Genomic DNA, 26,363 nt, shown 5'->3' on the forward strand with positions numbered 1-26,363 from the left:
AGAATCAAGCCACAGGCCTGGCTTAAATGACTGAATGAGCCGGGCATGGTGGTGCAGGCCTTTAGTCCCTGCATTCAGGAGACAGAGGTAAAAAGATTGCTGTGAGTTCAAAGCCAGTTTGAGACGAGACTACAGATTGAATTCCAAGTTAGCCTGAGCTAGAGTGAGACCCTACCTTGAAAAACCAAAATAAATGAAGAAATGACTGAATGGGGTAAGTGGTGTTCCAAAGCTGTTAAGAAGCTTTACTCACGGTGACGGTGGGAGAATAAGGGGAGCTAAGAACTTTGGAAGGGAGGCAGGAATGAGGTAAAGAAACTAGTATTGTAAATGCATTGTGTGCCACTTATGACTGAGTGCCTTCCATCAAACTCTGTTACACATTCTCTTTCTTTTTTCAACCCAGGTTCAATTCCCCAATACCCACATAAAGGCAGATGCACAAAAAGGTGCATACATCTGGAGTCTGTTTTCAGTGGCTGGAGCCCCTGGCATACCCATTCTCTCTGTTTCTCTTCTATCTCTCTGTGCTTGAAAAAATATTTTTTTTGAAAAGAAGAATTTAGCCAGGTGTGGTGGCATATGCCTTTAATCCCAGCACTTGGGAGGCATAGGTCGGAGGATCACTGTGAGTTCAAGGCCACCCTAAAACTATATAGTGAATTCTTTTTTGTTTTTTTTATTTTTTGGTTTTTCAAGGTAGGGTCTCACTCTGGCCCAGGCTGACCTGAAATTAACTATGTAGTCTCAGGGTGGCCTCGAACTCACGGCGATCCTCCTACCTCTGCCTCCCAAGTGCTGGGATTAAAGGCGTGCGCCACCACGCCCAGCCTATATAGTGAATTCTTGGTCAGCCTGGGCTAGAGTGAGACCCTACCTCAAAAGAAAAAAAAAAAAATTAAGCTGGAGCTGGAGAGATTGCTCAGTGATTAAGGCACTTGACTGCAAAGTCAAAGAACCTAGGTTCGATTCCCCAAGACCATATAAGCCAGATGAACAAGGTGGCGCATGTGTCTAGAGTTTGTTTGCAGTGGCTGGAAGCCCTGGTTCACTCATTCTGTCTGTCTGTCTATCTGTCTCTGTCTGTCTGTCTCTCTCTCTCTGCTTCTCACTCAAATAAATAAATACAAACTAAAAAAAATTAAGCTGGGCATGGTGGTGCACACCTTTTATCTCAATACTTGGGAATTCCAGGTCAGCCTGGCCTAAAGGGAGACCCTACCTCAAAAAAAGCAACAATAACAACAACAATAATAAATATACTCTCAAGTCAAGCCATCAGGTGAAGTCCTTTTAGGTTCAGGTTTTGCACAGTTGGTGACGTGGCAAGACAGCCCTTCTGCCTTCTCTGTCTGTGCTCCAGAGGTAAGGTGATGCCTGGGTGATGAATTGGTCTCTGAGATTGAAAGACCCCCCCCCCCAGAGGGAGACCTTCACTCAAGTCTCGAGATAGCACACACCCAAAGACACACGGGAGACCCAACTTGCTGCAAAAGCATGAGGCTTTATTCGGGAAACCAGAGCTCTGGGGTCGACACGTATCTCATGCAGGAGACAGAGGAGTCGACCCTGAGCCCTATTGGGTGTTTCTTTTTATAGGGTTTTTAGCAAGGAAGGGAAAGGGGAGGGGGTTTCACAAGGGTATTTGCCAAGCTTGTATAATTATGTCTACATATCTTATTTGTGTATAACCAGAGTCCTTGGTCAGGCTGTCTTGGGAAACTATTTTATTATTTTGGTTTTTCTCAAAACTGTATTTTTGTTTATCCTCTTCCCGGGACACAAAGTTTAGGTTGACCTGACCAACCCATATCTTGTGCCATCCGCAGCCTATCTTTTAGCCTATTTTTGATTTACTCCTTTCTGAATATACAGTTCAGGCTGTCCCCTACCTATAGCAACCAGCTGCTTCTTCACTAAGTTTACTTGAAAATTTTCTTTCCTGCCTTTCAAGATCATCTCTCAGGAGGCCCTCAGAGGCTTGTCCCCAGAAGTTTCAGGGCCCATGTTGGCAGTCCTGTCCATCATGAGGTCCTTCTGCAGTTGCCCCCCGTCTGGCCTTGGCTGCTGAGGAGCCCTTCTAGCTCTCCCCTCTGGGGGCCAGGCCACAGCCTGCAGACTCCCCACAAGTCCTGCTCCACCATCATTCTTCACCCCATTTGTTTACAAACCTTCAGAGCCATCCTGTTTTGTTCCCCTGCCCCTTCAAGCCCTCAGACCTTCTTGGTCAATCATAACAACAAATGAAAGACCAGAAACAACATATATTTTTCCCCCTGGCTGGAGGGGCCACCGAGGGGCCTCGCCCTCACAACTGTCATTCGCGTCAGGGAGACAGCCTCAGAGTACACTAGACAATCCTGCCTGTCCACACAAGCTCCTCAAAGGAGGAGACGCTACAAACCAAGCATCCACAGGTAGGGTTCTGATCTGGGGACTCTCTTTATTTATTTATTTGAGTGAAAAAGAGGCAGATAGAGAAAGAGTGGGAGCACCAGGGCCTCCAGCCACTGCAAACTCCAGGCACGCGTCACCCTGTGCATCTGGCTTATGTGGGCACTGGGGAATTGAACCTGGGTCCTTAGGTTTCACAAGCAAGCAACTTAACCACATAACCACTCCATCCCGGCCTCTTTGTTTCTTTGGTTTGCCTCTCTCTGCACCCATCGTCATAGTAGCATTGTAGCTTCAGCATTTGTAGTTTAACCCAGTAGTACTTGCTTGTGGATCCCTTGGAGAAAACAGTGGCGGGCTCTGGCATCACAGGGCAGGGTCAGGAGTCAGTGCTCAGACGCTGAACCACAAGTGTAAGAGAAATTCCCACCAAAGTTAACCAGCTCCCTGAACCTCCCTTGGCTTGCACAAGGTTAGGTGTGAAAGGTTAATAGCCTTCCCTGAAAACTAGAGGGAACTAAAGAATTAATAACTCTCCCTAAAAACTAACAGGCAATAAAGAAGTCACAGAGACTTGCAGTCTTGACAGACTACTCCAGATAGATAAACTTCCCCTAACTCAGAAAACCTTGAGGGAACAGAAACTGTCTGGTGGATTATTCTCTGTAGACAATTTGGCTAAAAAAAAAGCTTATTGTGAGCAAGGACATAAATAAGGACAGTTCCTTATCTACTTACTGGACCTGCAGCAGGCCCAGTCGGTTTTTCTTTTTAAGATCCTCCTTATAAGCTTACACCCCAACCTGGCCCAGTGCTTCAGCCTTCATCCTGAGAAAAGGTTGCTGCCCGTCCCTGTTTCTCGCAATCAACGGTCAGTCTGTAGAGATCAAATCCAGTGAACATTCTTTTGCTTTTCTCTTACACTTTCCTTACAAGGTGTTGTGGGCTACTTACGTATAGGGATGGTGAAACAGTTTCATGAACGTAAAGTGCTTACTAACGCCTGCCACAGAACAAACACTCAGTAACTAGAAAAATGAGGGCTGGAGAGATGGCTTAGCAGTTAAGGCATTTGTCTGCAAAGCCAAAGAACTTGGGTTTGATTCCCCTAGGACCCACATAAGCCAAATGCACAAGGTGGCGCATGCATCTGGAGTTCGTATGCAGTGGCTAGAGGCCCTGGCGTGCCCATTCTGTCTCCTTCTCCATGACTCTCTCAAATTAATTAATTAATTAATTAAAATAAAAAGAAAAGTAAGAGGGCTAAGCATAACTTGAGTGATTTTTTTCTCTCAGAGTAGGAGCTCCCAGATGGAGAGGGCTGCTCTTCATTTACCCATCTCTCCAGCTCCCAAAGCAATAAAGCACTCAAACAATGCTTGTTGAGCAAAGCATGTAAGTGATGAAGTTTGAAAAGTCCCTCCAGGCCAGGGTGGTGCCGCACGCTTTTAATCCCAGCAGCACTCGGGAGGCAGAGGTAGGAGGATCTCCACGAATTAGAGGCCAGCCTGAGACTACATAGTGAATTCCAGGTCAGCCTGGGCTAGAGCGAGACCCTACCTGGAAAAACAACAACAAAAACGAAAAAAGTTCATCTTCTCACTTGGCTAGACTAAGAAGCAGCAGTAGCGCGAGATAGACGCCAGGGGGAGCACGAACAACCCCCTCCTCCCGCGACGTTCCAGATCTCGCGAGAGTTGCGCACGGCGTTGTCGCCCGGTCTGTTTTTGGGCGGAAGTGTCCGCAGAGTAAGGTGCGTGTGTGGGGTCGGGCGGGAGGAGGGAGCGGGCGGCTGGAGCGCGGAGTCTCTTCCGGGTCGCGCTCCCGGAAGCAGGAAGTTATCGGCCCATCCTCCTCGCCCCCGCGGTTGGTGTCCCCGAGGCGGGAGGAGCCCGAGGGGGCGCGGGCCTGCATGTGAGTGACTCGGGGCCCGCGGCCGGGAGGGGGGGAGGCCGCCATGCGCGTCCGTCCGTCCGTCACGGCCTCGCGCAGCTGCTCCATGCCGCCCACCCCGCTGACAGCCCCGCCGGGGTGGAGTCCCTTGTCACAGCCGTCCGTCCTCCCCGACCGCGCTGAGCCCGGGGAAAAGCAGGTCGACCTGCTGCAGCCTGCTTGGCGGGCGTCGGGGCAGTGTCCAGGACACGCGGAGTCCCCCACGTCGCCGCCCTCCTGACAGATTTCCCTTTCAAAAGACGTGCAGTTTATTGAGAGTCCATTTCCCGGATCCTTTCCAAAACATCTCTCTCTTCGCTAATAATCCTTGAGAAAATGCTTTAAAAAAAAAAAAAAAAAAGGGCGGGGGGAAGACATGTGGTAAGCCTGGCTGGTCAAATTGCAGAAAAGCATGTGTCTCGGTGTGTTGACAGGGTAAATGAGCTGTTTGAAATTCACCTGCTTCCCTCACACACGTTGTGAGCCCGGTGTGTCAGAAACATTGAGGGATGCGTTGATGTCTTTCCTCAGTTGTCAGCATATTTATGGAGTAACAGCTAATTCACAGGTTTGTTGGCCGCAATAGTGCAGAAGCCTGATTTCCCATGACAGCTGACCATCGGTAGACATGGAATCCCAATGTCACTGACACAGTAACATATCACACTAGTAGTTAAAATGGCTGCAACAAGGTCGTAGCAGCGTTCAAAGAGGCCTTATGGGAGACGGAAAAAAACCAATGCGGACATAAGGAGTCACTGTAGTGATTAGGTATTAATGAGGACCCATGCTGGAGGCACTTACTTGGGTGTCAGGGGCTTCAGAGTTCAGCTGGGCCTCAGCTTTGGGCAGAACTGAAGAATTTGAGCTGCGACTCTGGGTCCTCATAGGTGGCATTGGCCTTAGGATGGAGTTGAGTTTGAGTCTCTGAAACTGTCAGACACACACACACACACACACACACACACGTGATCAGATGACAGATCAGTGGAGCCTGTCACCATTGCAGTGTTAGGTGCCTTTGATGGGGTCCAGATGAGTTTTGCACACTTCCTAGGTCTGATGTGCTTGATAAGTTCTCAGGCTTGCTTTTTGTTTTAATTTGCATCATATACCTAGTTTTAATATGGCCATATGCTTTCAGTTTACTCTCATAATTTGTAGAGAGGTACCTTTTTGCTTTTAGGAATAAGTGATTTGTGGGTGTGTGCCTCACAGAGGTACTGCACAGGTGGTGGGATGGAATTGTCCCTTCTCTGCATGTCACCCAAATGGGGCTAAATGTTACTTGTAACATACAGTCACCCTGGGCAAGTGCAGCCTGACAACCACTGCTGTACCACAATAGGGAGTGCCTTAGAGCAGGGCACAGGCTGATCCCAGCACCAGACTTTTTCTGGTCTAAGAGCCTGCGAAGCCTTGGTACTGAAGAATGTTTCTTTTAAAGTAGTCATGGGTGGGGGGATGCTGGAGAGATGGCTTAGCGGATAAGGCACTTGCCTGCAAAACCTAAGGACCCAGGTTCGCTTCTCCAAGTCCCACATAAGCACACAAGGTGTTGCAAGGTCGCACATGTATACAAGGAGGCACACACATCCAGAGTTCAATGGCAGTGGCTGGAGGCCCTGGCCTGCCAATTCTCTGTCTCATTAAAAAAGAAAAAGAAAAGAAAAATAAGTTAGCTAGTGCTCAAAAGGGGCACACACTCATTCATACTCATATGCCAAAAGAAATAAAACCACAATAAATGTGTTTGACTAGTGTTTGTTAAGAAAGGAATGCAGGGGCTGGAGAGATGGCTTAGCAGTTAAGGCATTTGCCTGCAAAGCCAAAGGACCCAGGTTTGACTCCCCAGGACCCACGTAAGCCAGATACACAAAGTGGCACATGCCTCTGGAGTTTGTTTGCAGTGGCTGGAGGCCCTGGCATGCCCATTCTCTCTCTCTCTCTACTTGCCTATTTCTGTATCTCTCTCAAATAAATAAAAATGAAATTTGTTTTAAAAGAAAGGAATGCAGGTTGAGAGAGGAATTAAGGGGAAGTCTAAGTCCACTTATGGGCACATTACATAATTCCATAATGGACACCACAGGAAACTTGAGTCAGTGTGGCTAAGGGGTAAATAAAGAGGCTGGATCTTGAGTGCTGCAGAGAATTCTAGACCAAAGAGAGATCTGGTGATTATTAATAGCTTGTGGTTAAAGGCACAGAGGGAGTGGGGTCAAGGGCAACTGTGGTGAATGCCAACCTCTGGCAAGAGAAGAAGAAACTGATGCCAAGGTTTGAGAGCACACAAGGAAGAGGGTGGGCAGTGGTGGCAGGTGCTGTGCTGAGGTCAGGTAGAGCAGTCACTGGAGAATGCCCTTTAGACTTGGCATTGGGAAACCTATTGGTAGATGTCAGGTAGAGCAGTCACTGGAGAATGCCCTTTAGACTTGGCATTGGGAAACCCATTGGTGACCTTCGAGCAGCATTAGAGTCAGAGGGCAGGATTGGATTCCTGAAGATTTGTCATCAAACAGCGACCTGAGAAGGAAGATAGTGAGGCCCACCCAGCTCGTCTCTGAAAGGAGGGAAGGAGAAAGAGAATTAAAGATCCAGAAGGGAAGTTTTATTTTTTGTTTTGGTTTTTCAAGGTAGGGTCTCACTGTAGCCCAGGATGACCTTGAACTCACAGCAATTCTACCTCTGACTCTCAAGTGCAGAAATCAAAAGCCTGCACCACTACACCTGGCTTGGAAGCATTTTTTAATAAAAAAAAAAAAGGTGAGGATGGGAGGAGAGAGAGGTAAGTTTAAAGATGTGGAGATTTGTGCTTCAAATGTCAGTCAAAAGAGACCAAAATAAATAAGGCCAGGACTTCTATATTAAGTAGATCAAAGAGACAATAGCCAAATAAATGCAATATGTTCATTAGTTGGATCTTGTATTTACCAAAATGAAGGCAGGCCAGGCGTGGTGGCGCATGCCTTTAATCCTAGACTCGGGAGGCAGAGGTAGGAGGGTTGCTGTGAGTTCAAGGCCACCATGAGATGACATAGCGAATTTCAGGTCAGCCTTTATTTTCAAAATAAAATATTTTATTTTCAAAATAAAATATTTTTATTTTCAAAATAAAAGTTTGGGTGTGAGGTGTAGAACTTAGGGTGTGTCTGTGTCATGGGTATCTTCTCTGAATTAAGAAAGTGCTAAACACTGCAGGGCTCACCAGACAGATGTCTGGGCAGGAGAGTCACATGATAGATTGCAGAAAAGGTGAAAAGGTAGACCTCCCTCAGCGATAAATTCTTCAAAATATCAAAATGTTTTATTGCAGCTCAGTTGACAGACGGCTGCACGTACTTCAGATAGGCGCTCTGGTGAGGCTGGTAGGCACGTGCTCTGAGATCATCTCTCAGGCTGGGCCTGACCTTGCCCCCAAAAGTCCTCTCCTGCCGCCTTGTGCATTGTGATTTGCAAGCAGTAGTTTCTTTCTTAGCATTTAAACAACTATTGTTAGCACTGAAAAACAACCTTCCATTTTTATTTCTGGTCTACGGACAGGACCCAGGGCCTTCTACATGCTAGACAAGTTCTCTGCCACTGAGCTATGTGCACATCCCATTTAATACACATATTTTAAATTATTTTTGTTTGTTTGATTTTGTTTTTTGAAGTAGGATCTCACTCTAGTCCAGGCTGACCTGTTCACTATGTATTCTCCGGGCGGCCTCAAACTCACGGTGATCCTCCTACGTCTGCCTCCCCAGTGCTAGGATTAAAGGCATGTGCCACCATGCCCAGCTTTATTTACAATTATTTTTTTTAAATACTTATTCATGAAAGAGAGTGAGAATGAATGGGCATGCCAGAACCTCCTGCAACTGCTGACCAACTCTAGACACATGTGCCACTTTGTTCATCTGGTTTTATGTGGGCACTGAAGAATTGAACCTGGACTGTCAGGCTTTGCAAGCAAGTGTTTTTAACTGCTGAGCCATTTCCCAATCTGAAGCTTGTCATTATCATGATTTTATTTTATTTTTTTGGTCTTCCAAGGTAGGGTCTCTCTGTAGCCCAGGCTGGCCTGGAATTCATTATGTAGTTTCAGGCTGGCCTTGAACTCACAGCAATCCTCTTACCTCGGCCTTCCGCGTGCCAGGATTAAAGGTGAGCACCACCACGCCTGGCTTTTGTTTCTCTCATTTTTTTGGGGGGGGGGGGTTCGAGGTAGGGTCTCACTCTAGCTGAGGCTGACCTGGAATTAACTATGTAGTCTCAGGGTGGCCTGGAACTCACAACACTCCTACCTCTGCCTCCCGAGTGCTGGGATTAAAGGCCTGCGCCACCACGCCTGGCCTTTTCTCCTATTTTTAAGTGTACAATACAATACTGTTAACTGTAAGCACTGCCATGCAGTAGATCTCTAAAATGCATTCATCTTTCATGACAACTTTCTTATGTTTGGCTGACACCTCACAGGTTTCCCGTGCCCCAGGCACCATTCCACTGTCTGTCTTTGTGGTAAACCGTTACTGATTGGCCGTACCAATAGCCCTGCCTGGTAGCTGTTGTGTCTGTGGCGCATTTCAGTAAGCACAGTGCCGTTGTCTTGTAGCCGTGTCATCACAGATGGTGACAGTTCCTTCTTACAGGCTGAATAGTAACCCTGTGCTCATGTGCCACCTTTTCTTTAAGTGTGCTCCATTAGCCCAGTGTGGATGTTTAGGTTGCGTCTGGTCTTGACCGCTCACCCGCCTGTGGTGTGGGAGCGTAGATATCTCTTCAGGATCCACATCCTGCTTCCTGTGGATGTATGCTCACAGGTTGGACTGATTGCTGGAGCGATTGTATTTTTATTTATTTATTTATTTTGGTTTTTCAAGGTAGGGTCTCACTGTAGTCCAGGCTGACCTGGAATTCATTATGTAGTCTCAGGGTAGCCTCGAACTCGTGGCAGTCCTCCTGCCTCTGACTCCTGAGTGCTGGGATTAAAGGCAAGCATCACCATGCCCAGCCTATTTTCATTTCTTTGAGGCAGGGTCTCACTCTAGCACAGGCTGACCTGGAACTCACTCTGTAGCCCAGGCTGGTCTCAAACTCACCACAATCCTCCTGTCTCAGCCTCCCAAGTGCTGAGATTAAAGGTGTGAACTACTGTGCTTGTCTTGTGTTGTTAATTTAAAAAAAATTTTTTTTTGAGGTAGGGTCTCACTCTTGCCCAGGCTGACATGGAACTTGTTCTGTAGTTCCAGGCTGGCCTTGAACTCATAGCAATCCTACTACCTCTGCCTTCCAAATGCTGGGATTAAAGGCATGCACCATAACATCCGGTTTTAATTTTTATTTATTTATTTGCAAGGGGAGAGAAAGAGAAAGTATGGACACGCTAGGGCCTCCTACCACTGCAAATGAACTCTAGACACATATGCCACTTTGTGCATCTGGCCTTACGTGAGTGCTAGGGAGTCAAACCCAGGCCATCAGGCTTTGCAAGCAAGCACTTTAATCACTGAGCCATCTCTCCAGCCCGATGTGTTGTTAACTTTTTTTACAGTTTTTTTTCAATAGTTTACTTATTATTTATTTATCAGAGAGAGAGAGAGAAAATGGGTGCACCAGGGCCTCTAGCCACTGAAAACACTCTAGATACATGCGCCACTTTGTGCATCTGGCTTACATGGGTACTGGGGAATCAAACCTGGGTCCTTAGGCTTCATAGGCAATGCCTTAACTGCTAAGCCATCTCTCCAGCCCTGTTGTTAATCTTTTAAATATTTATTAGCGAAAGAGAGAGAGAGAGAATGGGTGTGCCATGGCTTCCTACAACTGTAAATGAACTCCAGACACAAGTGCCACTTTGTACATCTGGCTTGATGTGGGTATTGTGGAATTGAACCCAGTCCGTCAGGCTTTGCAAGCAAGGGCTTTTATCTGCTGAGCCATCTCTTCAGTTTTGTTATTAATTTTTAAAGAAATTTCCATGCTGTTTTCTAATTTGCATTCCCCCAATAGTGTACTTTGATTGTAAATTTTAAGCATTTTATTACAGCTTTAAATCACATTAATTGTTTTAATGCTGTATTGGCTATTTCGCCTTAAATATGTTTGTTTTTCTCTGACCTTTTATTACAATCCAACGAATGTATTTTCCCCTTTAGTAGAATACAAATGCACTTAATGGTAGTCATGGGTAAAACAGAATGGAAATAGTCCAGCATTAACAAGTACACAGCGTGCCTTCTAGCCAGCCTGCTACTAAGGAACCGGTGCGGGAGAAGGAGATGCGACATCGCTCTGGATGTGGCACTCGCTGCTGACAGGGGACATGTTTAGATCGGCTTTACCGCTTTTGTGCTGTCATGTGTCCTCTCTTGTGTTCCAGCTCAATGAATCAGAGTTGCAGCATTAGCACTGCCTAACTGGCAAAGTGTTGAGAAAGTCCTGGCTCCTGGGTCATGTCACGTACAGGACACACTTGTCCCGCTGGAGGAGTTAACGCTCTATTAAACAGTGCAAAGGTGAGGCTTACACATATGCTGATACCGCAGCCTGTTTTCTGGTTTCTTCTTTTTTAAGTTTCCTTCCTTTTCCGTCCTTTGATATAATTCTCTTGTCCTAGCTTTTCTCTTTTATTTGTTTATTTTGTTTTTTTGAGGTAGGGTCTCATTTTAGTCCAGGCTGACCTGGAATTCACCGTGCAGTCTCATAGTGGCCTCGAACTCATAGTGATCCTCCTACCTCTGCCTTCTGAGTGCTGGGATTACAGGTGTGCGCCACCATGCTTGGCTACTTTATTTATTTTTAAAATATATTTTTGCCTGAGACTACATAGTGAATTCCAGGCCCTACCTCAAAAAAACAAAGAAAAAAATTTTTATTTATTTGAGAGCAACAGAGAGGCAGATAGAAAGAGAGAGAATGGGTGCACCAGGGCATCTAGCCACTGCAAATGAACTCCATATGCATGCGCCCCCTTGTGCATCTGCTTACATGGGTCCTGACAATCGAACCTTGAACAGGGGTCTTAGGCGTCACAGACAAGCGCTTAACCACTGAGCTGTCTCTCCTGCCCTCAACAAATATTTTATAGATAACTCTTAACAGATTCAATGAGCTATTCCTCTGCCTTGTTTGCTCATAGACTGAGACCAGAAGGACTCGGGGAGACCACATCTCCAAGGATGTCTTCCTGTAGCAGGGAATCAGCTCCCTGGCTGGCCCCCACAGACCTATCTTGAAAGTTGGATCTCTCGGCCTTGGCTCTTTGAGCAGGATAGCTCTGTGTTGTGGAGAGCTGCCTGGTTAGATGGCGGTGATACCCCTCTAGACAATCAAACCATCTTCAGACATCACCAAATGCCCCTTGAGCAGAATCACTCCTAGCTGAGAAAAGCCCTTTAAGGGAGAGTATCTTTATTGTCTGTGTTGGTTTACAGTACTGGGACTGACCAAGGACTTAGCCTACTACCACTGAGCTGAATCTGAGCCTGGAGTGTGCCTTTAGTCAGCCGGAAGGCTTGGAAGCTTCTGTGTTGGGCCTCACTCCCAGAGCTCCTGTTAACTTGGCACAGTAGATACCCCCTAATCCATGGTTTTAGTTACCTGAAGTCCAAAAATAATTGGAAAATTCCAGAAATAAACAATTCATACATTGTAAATTTTGCCACTCTGAATAGCTTGTGATTTCTCACGCTGACCTGCCTGGGACATGAACAACCCTTTGTATCTATGGTACCTGTCCCTAGCTGTGAGTGACGTACAGCCGTGTTGTGTGATGACGCCTGCATCATTTGCCTCACTTAACCCATCACATAGCCATTTTTTACCCCACACCATCATAGGAAGGTTGAGAACAAGATAAAATAGTTCACAGGGCTACATGCATATAACTTTTTGTTGTTGTTGTTTTCCGAGGTAGGGTCTCACTCTAGCTCAGGCTGACCTGGAATTCACTATGTACTCTCAGGGTGGCCTCGAACTCACGGCGATACTCCTACCTTGCCTCCTGAGTACTGGGATTGAAGGCATGCACCACCATGCCCAGCCATGCACATAGCTTTTATTATGATAGCATTGCATCACTGTCTGTTTTTATTACTATTGTTATCTTACTGCTCTTAGCTTATAAATTTAACTTAGTCCTAGGTGTGTGTGGGGAAAGCTAGCGTGTATGAGTTCAATACAATGCATAGTTTCAGGCACCCATTGGGGGTCTTGGAACCTCTAGCCAAAGCTGAAGGGAGGGAGTACTATATGTTCAGGGTGGGACACGATGCTTTGAATCACACGCTTCCCCTGGTGATCCTGCCCTTGAACTTGCAGGCTTAATTCACGCTTAGAGTCAAGTTCGTTCCTGGAGCTTCCCACGTAGCCAAGCTCACTGCTGCCAGAGGTAGTCATTTCTGGGGGTAGACAGAGTGCCATCAAGCCTCGGCAGGTTTCACTTAACTCTCTCATGCTTGATGCTTAGCCATGCCTTCCAGTTTGATAATTTTAAAGGGACAAGATTTTTGTTATTTAATCAGTATTCTAGCCTATCATATCTCTTGTGTTGACAAAATATGTCTTCTAATTTAAACATGAAAATCCTGTCTTGGGAATCATTGGTCAAAACTAAGATTAAAAAACAATATTTTCATTTTCTTCAATTTATTTTTAATTTATTTTTATTTGTTTGAAGGGAGAGAGAGAGAGTAGGAGCGCCAGGGCCACTTGCCACCCTAAACAGACTCCAGACGCGTGCACCACCTCGTGTACCTGGCTTAACATGGTACTGGAGAATCAAACCCAGGCCGTCAGGTTGTGCAAGCCAGCACCTTAACCCCCGAGCCATCTCTCCAGCACTCCTCTTCTTCTTTTTCTTTTTCCTGGTGCTGGGATTGAGATAAATATCCCCACCCCCTCCCTGAACTGTTTCTGCAGGGATTGCTGTAATGCCATGGCTGTCTGCTCTTCATAGCTCTGACTAAGAAGGGAGGGGAGGGAAGGGGAGGGGAGGAAAGGGAGGCAGCTAGCTATAAAAGGCTGTTTTCGAGCTGGATATGGTGGTGCACACCTTTAATCCCAGCCCTTGTGAGGCAGAGGTAGGAGGGTCGCCATGAGTTCAAGGCCACCCTGAGACTCCATAGTGAATTCCAGGTCAGCCTGGGCTACAGTGAGACCCTACTTTGAAAAAAAAAAAAAAAATATGCCAAGGTGGCCATTCCTGCAGGAAAATGCATAAGTAAATAGTGAGCCTTCCTACCACAGAGAAGCACACGGAGTGGCCACAGAGAGACTGCCTGACACCTACTGGATGGCAGTGAGTGGAGGTCAGATAAGAACTCACCCAGCACATCTGGATTCCATGCATGTCGCCGTGCACCCTGATGCCGATCTAATGGGAATGGGCAGGTCTAAGCATTTACTGTATCTGTGACATGATCTAGTGTGCAGGCTGAGGTCAGACATGGGAAGTAAGTGCTCAGAGGCCCAGAGGTATGAAGAAGACCAAACAGAAGGGCTCTCGGAAGGGACTGTGCTGGAAGAGGAGCCACGCGGATGTAGCTGGGCTGTGACTCTTCAGGCTCCCTTTTCTCTGTTGTACTGTGCCCTACAGGTGGCAGCATCTTCCTAAAGAAATGACAGGCCAGGCGTGGTGGCGCACGCCTTTAATCCCAGCACTCGGGAGGCAGAGGTAGGATCGCCATGAGTTCAAGGCCACCCTGAGACTACAGAGTTAATTCCAGGTCAGCCTGGACCAAAGTGAGACCCTACCTCGAAAAACAAAACAAAACAAAAAAGAAAAAAAAGAAATGACAGTACCAGTCCTTTTCCAGGCTAGAACCACTTTGGGAGTGAAGTATGCATATAAGAGGACCCTCTGCATTAAAAGAAAAAAAATTCCTGGGCTGGAGAGATGTTTCAAGGGTTAAAAACACTTGACCTGACAGGACTGGACTTGATTCCCCAGCATCCATGTAAAGCCAGATGCACAAAATGGCTCATGCATCTGCAGTTTGTACTGGTGTGCCCATCTCTCCTCCTCCTCCTTTATTTATTTATTTATTATTTATTTTTGTTATTTTGAGGTAGGGTCTCACTCTAGCCCAGGCTGACCAGAAATTCACTATGTAGTCTAGGGTGGCCTCGAACCCACGTCAATCCTCCTACCTCTGCCTCCTGAATTCTGGGATTAAAGGCGTGTGCCACCACGCCCAGCCCAAATAAATATATTTTGGGTCTAGATAGATGGCTTAGTGGCTAAGGTGCTTGCCTGCAAAGCCAAAGGACCCAGGTTCAATTCCCCAGGACCCACATAAGCCAGATGCATAAGGTAGCACAAGCATCTGAAATTTGTTTGCAGTGGCTTGAGGCCCTGGCATGCCCATTCTCTCTTAAATAAATAAAAATAAAATATTTAAGTATATATATTTAAATCCTGGGACTGGGGAGATGGTCATTGGCTAAAACACTTGTAACAAGCCTGCTGACTGGAGTTCAGATCCCCAGCCCCCATGGAAAGCCTGATGTGTCTGTCATCCCAACGCTCCTAGGCAGTGGGAGGCAGAGTTAGGAGAACCCCGGAGTTTACAGGTCTCATAGCCTAGCCTTTACAGTGCAGAACACATCAAGAGAGACTCTGTGTCAAAGTGGGAAGAGAGGACCCATACCCAGAGGTATGTGACCTCACACGCTGTCACATACATGCCCATGCACAAGCGTGTGCGCATACACAAAATATCCTAAGTACTAGCCTACCTATAAGGAAAACATTGAACATGAATGACCGTGTAATTTTATTTGCAAATGATACAGAAGGAACTATCCTACTTTGCCACTTCAGTTTTTATCTTTTATTCTGTGGTAACTGTGAAAGAATACTTGTAGTTCAGTAACTTTTGTTTTTAAAGATAGGATTTCCTGTAGCCCAGACTAGCTCTTAACTCGGTGTCACCAAGGTTAGCCTTGAACTTCTGATCTTCCTGCATCTGCTTTCCCAATGCTGAGATTACAAGTATGTGCCCCCACACCTGGCACAGTTAAGTAACATTTTAAGACTTGTGCATGGTGACACACATCTGTGACTCCAGCATTCAGTAGACTGAGGCAAGAAAACCATCTGAGCTTGGAGCTTCTTGCCAACTGGGCAGTAGCAGGACATGTGCCAGAAGAAACCCTAATTTTTAAAAGTTCTGGGGCAGGGAGATGACTTAGAGGTTAAGAGCACCTGCAGAGGGGCTGGAGAGACGGCTTAGCTGTTAAGGTGCTTGCCTGTGAAGCCTAAGGACCCACGTCCAATCCCATGTTAGCCAGATGCACAAAGGTGATGCAAGTGCAAGGTCGCACCTGTACGCTAGGTGGCACAAGCATCTGGAGTTTGACTGCAGTGGCTGAGGCCTTGGAACGCCAATTCTCTCTCTCTCTTTTTCTCTCTCTTAAAAAAAAAAAAAAATCAGCCAGTCGTGGTGGCGCACGCCTTTGATCCCAGCACTTGGGAGGCAGAAGTAGGAGGATTGCTATGAGTTCGAGGCTACCATGAGACTCCATAGTGAATTCCAGGTCAGCCTGGAATAGAGTGAGACCCTACCTCGAAAAACAAAACAAAACAAAAGTCTCCCCTGCTGGGCATGATGGTGTATGCCTTTAATCCCAGCACTCGGCAGACAGAGGTAGGAGGATTGCCATGAGTTTGTATGAGTTTGAGGCCAGCCTGAGAGTAGATAGTGAATTCCAGGTCAACCTGGGCTACAGTGAGACCCTACCTAAAAAAGCCTAATAATAATAATAATAAATAGTATCTACTGTGATTTGAGGGAAAGGGGGGAAAAAGAAACACCAGAAAACTCATTCTCCCCTCAGCGGGTCAAGAAACCTTGTTCCGAATGTAGAGAGAGCAACTCGAAAGAGGAAGCGGGCGCCATCTCTCTCTACCACATTTTCTCTTGCAGGGATTTTGTATTTGAAGACATGGATCTAGCTGCTCATGAGCTCAGCATCTATGACAAGCTTGCAGAGACCGTGGACTTGGTGAGACAGACAGGCCACCAATGTGGAATGTCAGAGAAGGCGATCGAGAAATTTATCAGACAGCTGCTGGAGAAGAACGAGCCACAAAGGAGGCCGCCCCAGTATCCTCTCCTCCTGGCCGTGTATAAGGTAAAAAGTGGTGCTTGGGAATCGGCTCTCGGAGGCTTGTGTGTCTTCCCAGGTGTCACCCCGGCTGACTCTGCCCCTGGACCCGGTTTTGTTCCGTGCATAAGCTGGCCTTTGTTCCTGTCATCATGTGTTACTAGGAAATTGGACCATTTTGTTGATTGGCCTAAGTGAGAGCTGTATGTTTATAAGTAATCTGCATGTGTGTGTTTGCTAATGGTAGCCCTGGCTTCCGACTTGTGTCATGAGCTGTTCTCTGGGGAGAGGCTGGCAAGCGCTTATTGCCCCCAGGCAGGCAGGGCACCAGTGAGTTGATAGGTTTCCTTACAGAGCTCGGGCAAGGGCTTACTTCCAATGCAGCCATAACAGCGGAAGTCCATCCCAGTGTGGCCGCCCCGCCCCCCTCCCCTGCGGCCACAGGGCCTTGGGCATCATTGCATACAGTTGACACGGGGGAGAGGGCAGCTGAAATCTCAGGTGAGGGTGTAATGACCCTTTCCAGCCCCCTTCTGTGGGGATTTAAAGAAGCCCAGCTTGGAGGGTCTCTCCTGAGTGGTTCCAGTTGCTCCTTGATAAAGATGATGGCAGTTGTTTTTCTCGAGGACCGCATCACACTACAGATGGCTTCTCTATAGCCAGAGTTCTTGAGTTTGACATGCCTTCAGAAGTGAGAGCTAGTGGCTTACCTATGAGAGTAAGTTAGCTCTTAAGACCCAGTAGGACTAGAAGAGGTCTGTGCTTCCATGGCATTAAAGTATTTTGTTTGTTGGGACAGTTAGTAACCTTGCTCCTGTCTTTCCTTGTAGGTCTTCCTAACTCTGGGATTAGTCTTGCTCACTGCCTACTTTGTGATTCAACCTTTCAGCCCACTGGCACCTGAGCCGGTGCTTTCTGGAGCTCAGACATGGCGCTCCCTCATCCATCACATTCGACTGATGTCCTTGCCTATCACCAAGAAGTACATGCCAGAGAGTAAGGGTGCACCTCTGCAAGGGGGAGATGAAGACAGACGCTTTCCAGGTAGCGCCTGCCTTTACTCCTTAGGAGGGATAATTTTCTTCCTCTTTTTATTCCATCTCACTAGCCCGTGGTCGTCTCAGACCTGTGGGCCTCCTGTCCCAGCCTCCCAGATACTGGCTGGGATTACAGGCGTGAACCACCACCAGCAGCTTGAAATAGAGTTTTCTGACAATGTTTAATGGGAAAGGAAATATTTGCTGATATCTAATAAGATACTTTCCCCCGAATTGTCTTATTAAACTCAATCCTTACTAGGATTCTCTGGGAATGGATTTTGTTACCCTTATTTTATAGATAGGAAAACTGAGGCTCAGAAAAATTAAGAAACTTGGCAGACAAACACATGTAGTGGAACCAAATCAAACCTTGATCCAGAACACATGTCAGGAATGAATGTCCACACGGAGGGTCTGCCTCTAGTTTTTAGGTCCTTCTCTCTCCTGTGATCTCCATCCATAGCAGGTAGTTCAGAGACAGCTACTGAAGTCTGGGTGGCTTTTTTTTTTTCTCCTGTTTGCAAGCAGAGAGAGGCAGAGACAGAGAGAATGGGTGTACAGTGGCCTCTAGGCTCTGCAAACTAACTCCAGATGCATCATGTGCCACTTTGTGCATCTGGCTTTACATGGGCACTGGGGAATTGAACCAGGATGGTTAGGCTTTGCAGGCTTAACTTAACACCTTAACTGCTGTGCCATATTTACAGCTTCTGGCTTTTTTTTTTTTCAAGGTAGGGTCTCACTCTAGCTCAGGCTGACCTGGGATTCACTATCTAGTTTCAGGGTGGCCTCGAACTCATGGCGATCCTCCTACTTCTGCCTCCTGAGTGCTGGGATTAAAGGCATGTGCCACCACGCCTGGCTTCAGCCCTCTCTTTTTTTTAATTTAATTTTATGTATTTGAGAAAGAGAGAATGGTCACATCAGGGCCTCCTTCCACTGCAAATGAAGCTCAAATGCATGTGCCACTTTTTTGCATCTGGCTTTAGGTGGGTACTTGGGAATAGAACCAAGGCCTTCAGATTTTGCAAGAATGTGCCTTTTACCACAGAGCCACCTCTCCAGCCCCAAGATAGGACTTTCTTGTATTTGTTAGGAAGATTGTTTTGTTGTTTTGAGGTAGGATCTCTCGCTAGCTCAGGCTGACCTGGAATTCACTCTGTAGTCTCAGGCTGGCCTCAAACTCACAGCAGTCCTCCTACCTCTGTCTGTCCAGTGCTGGGATTAAAAGCTCAGGAGATGGTTCTTGAAGTGTCAGCAGAGCTCCAGAGATGAAGTTCCCATTTCTGTGAAGACCCAGGGCACCGGGGAAGAAGAGCCGGAGGGCCTTGTGGGCCAGCCGTGCGCGTGCTGCTCCCGCGGACGCTCGGCTGCACTCTTGGCGCTCTGTCCTCTCAGCCTCCCAGAGCGGCTTCTGCTCTTTGGCACAGGGGATGGAGGCCACAGCACAGCCCCAAGCTTCCCTCCCCCGCCCGCCCTGCACAGGGCATCTCCATGGGACCGTGAAGAAGTGAGGGAGAGTCAAGGGACTGGGTCACTCCTTCTCTACATCATAGCTGCAAAATGTCAGACCTTCAGCATCTTGCCTGAGAGCCAAAGTCTTTGGTCTTATTCGAGTTACTGTTTTGTCTTGAAGATGGAAAACAGATGAGTCCTTGGAGTTCCTGGTAGACATTGGAGGGGTGTGGTTTCAGCTCTCCAGCGTTGGTTCTATAAAAATGCTGTTTTCCTTCGTGAATGTGGGTGTGAAGACTCCATGTTTTCCTCTGTGTACACTTCTGGGAAGCTGTGAACATGCAGAGCTAACGATGTTTGCATAGCTTGAAAGGTCAGCTAAGCAGGCAAACAGTGGTGTGGGTAGAATCGTAGTGGCAGTGGAGTCTGCGCTTGTAAGAGAGGTAAGGGAAGAAAACATGTTTTATTTATTTGGGGTTTTTTTGAGGTAGGGTCTCACACTAGCCCAGGCTGACCTGGAATTCACTATGAAGTCTCACGGTGGCCTCGAACTCCTGGTGATCCTCCTACGTCTGCCTCCCATGTGCTGGGATTAAAGGTGTGCGCCACCATGCCTGGCTCTACTAGATATTCTTCCTGTCGCCATCTATTTACCTTTGTTCCTTCCTCTCTCAGACTTTGACCCCTGGCGCACAAATGACTATGAGCAGAATGAGTCGGAGCCCATCCCTGCCAACTGCACAGGCTGTGCCCAGAAGTTGCCCCTCATGGTAACACTGCCAGAGGATACCCCAAAGAATTTTGAAAGACTCCGTCCTTTGGTGATCAAGGTAGGCGAGAATCCAGATCCTCCTGTGATGGCCTACCCTTGAGAGGGCTGGATCAAGCCTACACAGTTTGCAGTAACTGGTTTTGTTTTGCTTCCTGTGTCACCAAGTCAGGACAGCCTCTGCCACATGAAGAGATCCAGCGGTTTTTGTGCCGGTATCCTGAGGTGACAGACGGCTTCACTGAAGGGTTTTTCAACAAGTGGTGGCGTTGCTTTCCTGAGAGGTGGTTCCCCTTTCCTTACCCGTGGTGAGTGGGCATCACTCAGTAAGAGCCCCCACTGCGCGCTACCACTGTGCAGAGTCACAGCATGCCCTTCACGGCCAGGGAGGGGCGTCCACTGTTAGCCAGTGTGAGAGGTAAAGGGGTGAAGGGAACAGGCTCGTCAGAAGGAAGGGCATCACCATGGGGCAGCAGCCAGCTTGCCTGGGAGAGCCAGGGTTGTGTCTAGCATGTGTTTGGCATTCATGCTCATGGGGAGAAAGTGAACAGAATGGTGTCTTGTGGCACTGGATCATGCCAGGTAGTTTGTCTTGGTGCTCATCAGTGACACTTATAATAGCTCTGGGGACAAAGGAACTGGCATTTTTAGAGCAGAAAAATAGGAATCAGAGGTGTTAAGTGACCTTCCCAAGATTACCAGGTTTGAAACCCGCGTGTGTGTTCCAATGTCTACACACACACACTGGGCCATTGCTTAGGGTTAAGTTCGCCCTCCAGCAAGAAAGGGGAACCCAATTTCCATGTAGAACTGATTTAAAGGAGAAACTAAAAATTGGTTTTCGGTGTTGGTCGTGGTGGCACACACCTTTAATCCAGCACTCAGGAGGCAGAGGTAGGAGGATCGCAGTGAGTTCGAGCCCACCCTGAGACTATATAGTGAATTCCAGGCCAGCCTGGGCTAGAGTGAGACCCTTCCTTGAAAAACCAAAACCAACCAAACAAACAAAAAAATTAAAAAAAAAAAATTTTAAGCTGGGTGTGGTAGTGCATGCCTTTAATCCCAGCACCCAGGAGGCAGAGGTAGGTGGATTGCCATGAGTTTGAGGCCACCCTGAGAATGTAGAGCGAATTCCAGGTCAGCCTGGGCTAGAGAGCAAGACCCTGCTTCACAAATAAAACAATAACAAAAACTGATTTTCCAGGAGTTTTGTTGGGTAATTTCTTACCACCTCTACCTTTCTTTAGCTTTTTTTTTTTTCTCTCAAGGTAAGGTCTCACTCTAGCCCAGGCTGACCTGGAATTCACTCTGTAATCCCAGGGTGGCCTCGAACTCACGGCAATCCACCTACCTCTGCCTCCCAAGGATTAAAGGCGTGTACCCTCACGCCTGGCTGGCTTTATTGTTGAACAGACTACCCAGGTCTTTCCCACTGCCTCACGGGAAGGGCCAGGCTGTGGTCCCTCTTCCTTCCACCCCCACCTTGTCTGTGCCCGCTGCCCAGCCTGCCGTTGCTTCAGCCTCTTTTTCCAAGATGGAGTGAATGGCATCTTTGCTTCCTCTACGTGTTGTTTTCACTGGACTTTAAAAAGAACATGCCTCCCACACACTCAAACCCTGCCTGTAGAGCTTATCTGGGTGCATGTAATGTCTATCCATTGATTTGGCACCATTGTTCTGTGTTGGGCATTTTTAGAAAAGGTCTTGCTGGGTGTGCTTCTAATCCCAGCACTTAGGAGGGAGGGTTATCCTTAGCTACACAGGAAGTTTAAGGCCATTGTGGGCTGCGTGAGAGCCTGTCTCAAAAAAGTGAAGGGGAAAACAAAGGACCTCGTCCTGCTCTTTACCGCTGCCCCCCTGCCTGGCCAGCTCCGCTCTTGACTTGTTTGTCTCACGCTTTCCAGGAGGAGACCTCTGAACAGATCACAGATTTTACGAGAGCTATTTCCTGTTTTCACCCACCTTCCATTTCCAAAAGATGCCTCCTTAAACAAATGCTTCCTTCTTCACCCGGAACCTGTTGTGGGTAGCAAGGTAGGATGTTTGAAGAGGGCTTGGAACTAGAATCTTCCTCATTAAGGACTGGGACTGAGGTCAGAATCAAGGCCTTCTCTGCATATGGACTTGGAGGATGAGTTTAGGGGCCACCCACTTAATCTAGAGTTCTCCCCACCTGCCGCCAGCCCATTGCGATACCACGAAGGCATGTTTCCCAAAAGTCTCCTTGCCTTGCAAATCTGTTTCCTTCCACCTTTAACACCTGAGAAAAGATACTTTTCAGTATTATAGGGACTAGATCATAAGATTTGAAGGGACCCAAATAGGTAGTCTGCCACAAATTAGAAAGCATACAACAGTGTATTTCATGAACAGTGTCAACCTTTTTTTTGGTTTTTCGAGGTAGGGTCTCACTCTATCCCAGGCAACCTGGAATTCACTATGTAATCTCAGGGTGCTCTCGAACTCACAGCAGTCCACCTACCTCTGCCTCCCAAGTGCTGGGATCAAAGGCGTGCACCACCACGCCCGGCTTAACCTTTTCTTGTAGATATGGAAATGTGCCTAAGAGATGAAACCATCTCTCCAAAGTCACAGAACAGGTTGATCAGAGGACTCTGTAGAACTCCACCCCAGAAATAAGTAAGACTCTAAACAAAAGAGCCCTGGACAGGCAGTGCTCGGGAGCCCCGTGTTTGCCAGGCAGCCCGGCTGAGCTAGAAAAGGCCACTCACCCCATCATTCCCTCCCGTGGCCCTCGGCCAATGGACAGGGAGATGCTTGTCTATGTCAGGACCTGTTTACTTGTCTCTGAATTGCTCCTTTGTTGAGTCCCAGTCCTGAGGAAGGATTGAGTCTTGATGGGTTTGGAGGAGTGAAAAGATAAATAAAATTTCCCAAATTGTGAGTCTCCACCAACTCTGGGTTGGGTCTTCAATCTCCTGATAGTCTTTGGCTCCAAACTTGCTGAATTGCCTTACAGGAATTTAAAAGCCTATAAAAACAATCACTTTCTCGAGAAGTAAGAACTTCTGTCTTCCAGCAGTGGGGAGGGGCTGAGTGCTTGCCTCAGAATTTACTCAAGTTTATCCTGCTGTCTCCAGCTAGAACTCTGGGCTCTGGGATGATTTCATCTCTATAATTATGATACAATTCTGGGCAAGAACCTTTATATTGGTGATTGAAGTTCATCTCACAGCTCGAGGAGTCAGCTGAGTTACTCAGATGCTTATCGAAGTCATCTTGGATTCTCAGGGATGTTTTGGGAAGGGCATGGCCCTAAGGCAAAGCCCCGGAGTCTGGTTTCCTGGAGCATCTCGGTCCCCACCCAGGCCCAAGCCTCCCTTTCTCCTAGTCTCTCTCCACCCTGAGCCGTCCACCTCCTCATCCCCAGGCCTGCTAAAGCCTGGGCAGTCTTGATAGATGCCAAGAGGTGGGAGCTGAGACCCACTTCCTCACTCCTCAGAGTTGGGGGGGCTGGTCTTTCCTTTTATCCTGGCCATGGGGGAGCTTGAGCATGACCCTGACCCTGCAGCCTGTGGAAGGGCTGAATCCACTGTTCTGTTCTGTTATTTTCTTTTTTCTGGTCTTCTGAGACTGTTTTCAAGACTACAGATGTCAGAGCTGCTGGTGTCAGTATCAGTTCACTCAAGACAGCAGGCTTCCTCTCGCCACTCGAGCCAGTTGCAGTCAGGTTCACACTGCTGGCAGAAAACGTCTGACCTGTGGGGAAGAAGCGGGGGCTTTTGGGCTTGCAGACTCGAGGGGAAGCTCCACGATGGCAGGGAAAATGATGACATGCGCAGAGGGTGGACATCACCCTCTGGCCAACATCAGGTAGACAACAGCAGCAGGAGAATGTGCCAAACACTGGCATGAGGAAACCAGCTGTAACACCCATAAGCCCACCCCCAACAATACATCACCTCCAGGAGGCTTTAATTCCCAAATCTCCATCAGGTGGGAACCTAGCATTCAGAACACCTGAGCATATGGGGGACACCTGAATCAACTCTCCACACCAGTAAAATGGCTCTAGTATTGTAAGTAGGCTGGGTGCCTGGGCTTTGGGACCAGCCTCATGGGCCTGTCCCTGCTCTTTCCCCCGCTAGTTATGACCCTGGCAGTCACTTTGCCCTAACCAGAGTATCTTCAGATAAAACGTCAATACCCACTTTTCAAGGTTGGCATTATACTCAAATTGAAAGCAGAAACATGGTGGGGGGAGGAGCCAGGACCCCACCAGGGAAGACCTGCAACCTATTCTGTATGAGGACAGGGTTGTCCTGCGGGACAGGACTGGGGTAGGGGAGACCTGAGGAGGACCACTTCTCCCTGCCTGTGTTGCCGCACGGGATGCCGGCTATGGGCAGCAGCTACCCAGAAGGTGTGCCTCCCTCCGTGATTTCCTTTTTGGTTTCAAAGCCAGAGGTCAGGCTTTTTCTCTTAACCTGGCCTCCTTGCTCACTGTGTCTGCTTCTGCTCAGAGTGTGAACCTTCAACTTGCTGCAATGTGATTCCTATCAGAATCCCAGTAAGAAGTGATATTCCATTAGATAAACCATCTGTTTTTTTTTTAATTTTTTTTTAATTTTTATTTGAGAGTGACAGACACAGAGAGAAAGACAGATAGAGGGAGGGAGAGAGAATGGGCGCGCCAGGGCTTCCAGCCACTGCAAACGAACTCCAGACGCGTGCGCCCCCTTGTGCATCTGGCTAACGTGGGACCTGGGGAACCGAGCCTCGAACCGGGGTCCTTAGGCTTCACAGGCAAGCGCTTAACCGCTAAGCCATCTCTCCAGCCCAAACCATCTGTTTTGAAAGCCGGCATTTGCCAGGCGTGGTGGCGCACGCCTTTAATCCCAGTGCTCGGTAGGCAAGAGGTAGGAGGATCACTGTGAATTTGAGGTTACCCTGAGACTCTATAGTGAATCCCAGGTCAGCCTGGGCTAGAGACCCTACCTTGGGGAGAGACTCCCCATCAGTCTCCCTCTTTTATGCTGGCTGAAATAGCAGTGGAGAGGTTGGGGACATAGCTCAGGAGAGGTGCTTTCCTAGCATGCACAGGGTTTGGTCCAGCACGAAAGGGGTCAGAGATTGCAGTGAGACAGTCTACCTTTGTTCTGTTTGGAGACTTGGCTCAAAATAGCTGCTGTTACTGAGGGTGCTGCCCCACCCCATCACCCTCAGAAGACCCTACAGAAGACGTTCCCCTGGTCTCAGTCCGGGAGATGCTGTATGCAGAGGAGAAACTGGTTCATCCTGTGTTCCTCTTTGCTCAGGCTGTGTGTGTGTGTGCATGTGTGCGTGTGTAATATGTATGTGTATGTGTGTATGTATATGTACACGCATACACATACATCCCTGCTCTGGCACTATCACCCAGCTGTACCACTGTTCTCTTTCCCTCCTCCAGATGCATAAGGTGCGTGACTTGTTCACCGTCGGCAGTGGTGAAGCCATGCTGCAGCTCATCCCTCCCTTCCAGTGCCGGAGACACTGTCAGTCTGTGGCCATGCCCATAGAGCCTGGGGACATTGGTATGTAGGGTCCTAGGTGTGTCTGTCTGAGTACCCACAGAACCCCCCCTGGCTCCGTGCCTGACCCCAACATTGACCTGGTTTCCTGTTGCTGTTTACCCCCAAGGCTATGCGGAATCCACCCACTGGAAGGTCTACATCGTGCCCAGAGGCGTCCAGCCACTGGTCATCTGCGATGGCACCACCCTGTCAGAACTATAGGAAACAGAGCTGTGTGGGGGAACTGCTTGGAGAGCTGAAAACCAGGTTGAAGGGGAGGCTCACGGTGAATAAAAAACACACAAACAACGCAGCCACTTTCCAGAGGCTGGCTACTTTGTTACCTGCCTTTTGCATGCATGTGCGAGCCAGCAGGGTGCTGGAGCCTGTGACGGGCCTGGCTCCCGGACTGCTCCCACACGCCTCAGATCTTGCCTGTTCCCGTCAGTGAGAGACTGGGCTTTTCCAGGCCTGTGGGCACTAGTGCATTGGGAATGAAGATGGTGGCTCGCAGCAGTGCAAAGGACAGCCAGAGGTCAGCATCAGAGCCACCTTCACAGTGTGTCCACTGTCTTCTTGGCCACATCCCCATGTTGCTTTGGAAAGCCGTGGCTGATTAAAGAAATCACTGCCCTTTAACAAGTAGAATTTAGAACCAGTGAAGAAAACCAAATATTCTGAATTGCATTTAAGAAAACTATCTCTTAGCCAGGCGTGGTGGCACATGCCTTTAATCCCAGCACTTGGGAGGCAGAGGTAGGAGGATTGCCGTGAATTCAAGGCCACCCTGAGACTCCATAGTGAATTCCAGGTCAGCCTGGTCTAGAGTGAGACCCTACCTCAGAAAACCAAAAAAAAAACAAAAAACTATCTCTTAAAACCAGGTGTGGTAGCACATGCCTCTAATCCTAGCACTTTGGAGGCTGAGGTAGGAGGATCACCGTGAGTTTGATACCAGCCTGGCCTACGTAGTAAGTCCAGGTTCTTCTGGGCTAGAGTGAGACCCTGCCACAAGGACAGGAGGGAGAGAGGAAGGAAAAAAGAGGGAGGAAGGTAGGGAAAGAAGGAAGGAAGAAAGGGAAGGGAGGGAAGGAAGAAAGGAAGGAAAAAAGAGGAAGGAAGGGAAAAAGAGGAGGGAAAGAAGGAAAGGAAAAAAGGAAGTGG

General features: G+C 48.0%; 1 protein-coding gene across 2 annotated transcripts; it reads left to right on the forward strand.

Annotated features, from left to right (window-relative positions):
* The first annotated feature begins 4,168 nt into the window (after positions 1-4,168).
* On the forward strand, positions 4,169-25,512 carry C8H6orf89 (chromosome 8 C6orf89 homolog). Of its 2 annotated transcripts, XM_045156792.1 has the most exons (9): positions 4,169-4,308; positions 10,691-10,826; positions 16,239-16,446; positions 17,250-17,463; positions 19,590-19,744; positions 19,852-19,991; positions 21,588-21,717; positions 25,097-25,220; positions 25,327-25,512. In XM_045156792.1, exons 3-9 carry the CDS (start codon positions 16,258-16,260, stop codon positions 25,419-25,421), a joined length of 1,047 nt encoding a protein of 348 aa, XP_045012727.1. In that variant the 5' UTR covers positions 4,169-4,308; positions 10,691-10,826; positions 16,239-16,257; the 3' UTR covers positions 25,422-25,512. The 2 variants fall into 2 exon arrangements, with proteins under 2 accessions (XP_045012727.1, XP_045012728.1); XM_045156793.1 differs by lacking the exons at positions 4,169-4,308; positions 10,691-10,826 and having other exon boundaries at positions 16,314-16,446; positions 17,309-17,463.
* Positions 25,513-26,363: the final 851 nt, after the last annotated feature.

The sequence above is a fragment of the Jaculus jaculus genome, chromosome 8 (assembly GCF_020740685.1).
Source record: "Jaculus jaculus isolate mJacJac1 chromosome 8, mJacJac1.mat.Y.cur, whole genome shotgun sequence".
Taxonomy (NCBI): Eukaryota; Metazoa; Chordata; class Mammalia; order Rodentia; family Dipodidae; genus Jaculus; species Jaculus jaculus.

Excerpts from the sequence above, each read along its gene's own strand:
- C8H6orf89 (XM_045156792.1), top strand. The coding sequence starts at position 16,258 with ATGGATCTAGCTGCTCATGAGCTCAGCATCTATGACAAGCTTGCAGAG. Across the intron at positions 19,992-21,587 it reads TTCCCCTTTCCTTACCCGTG|GAGGAGACCTCTGAACAGAT; the intron begins GTGAGTGGGCAT and ends CACGCTTTCCAG. Across the intron at positions 21,718-25,096 it reads AACCTGTTGTGGGTAGCAAG|ATGCATAAGGTGCGTGACTT; the intron begins GTAGGATGTTTG and ends TCCCTCCTCCAG.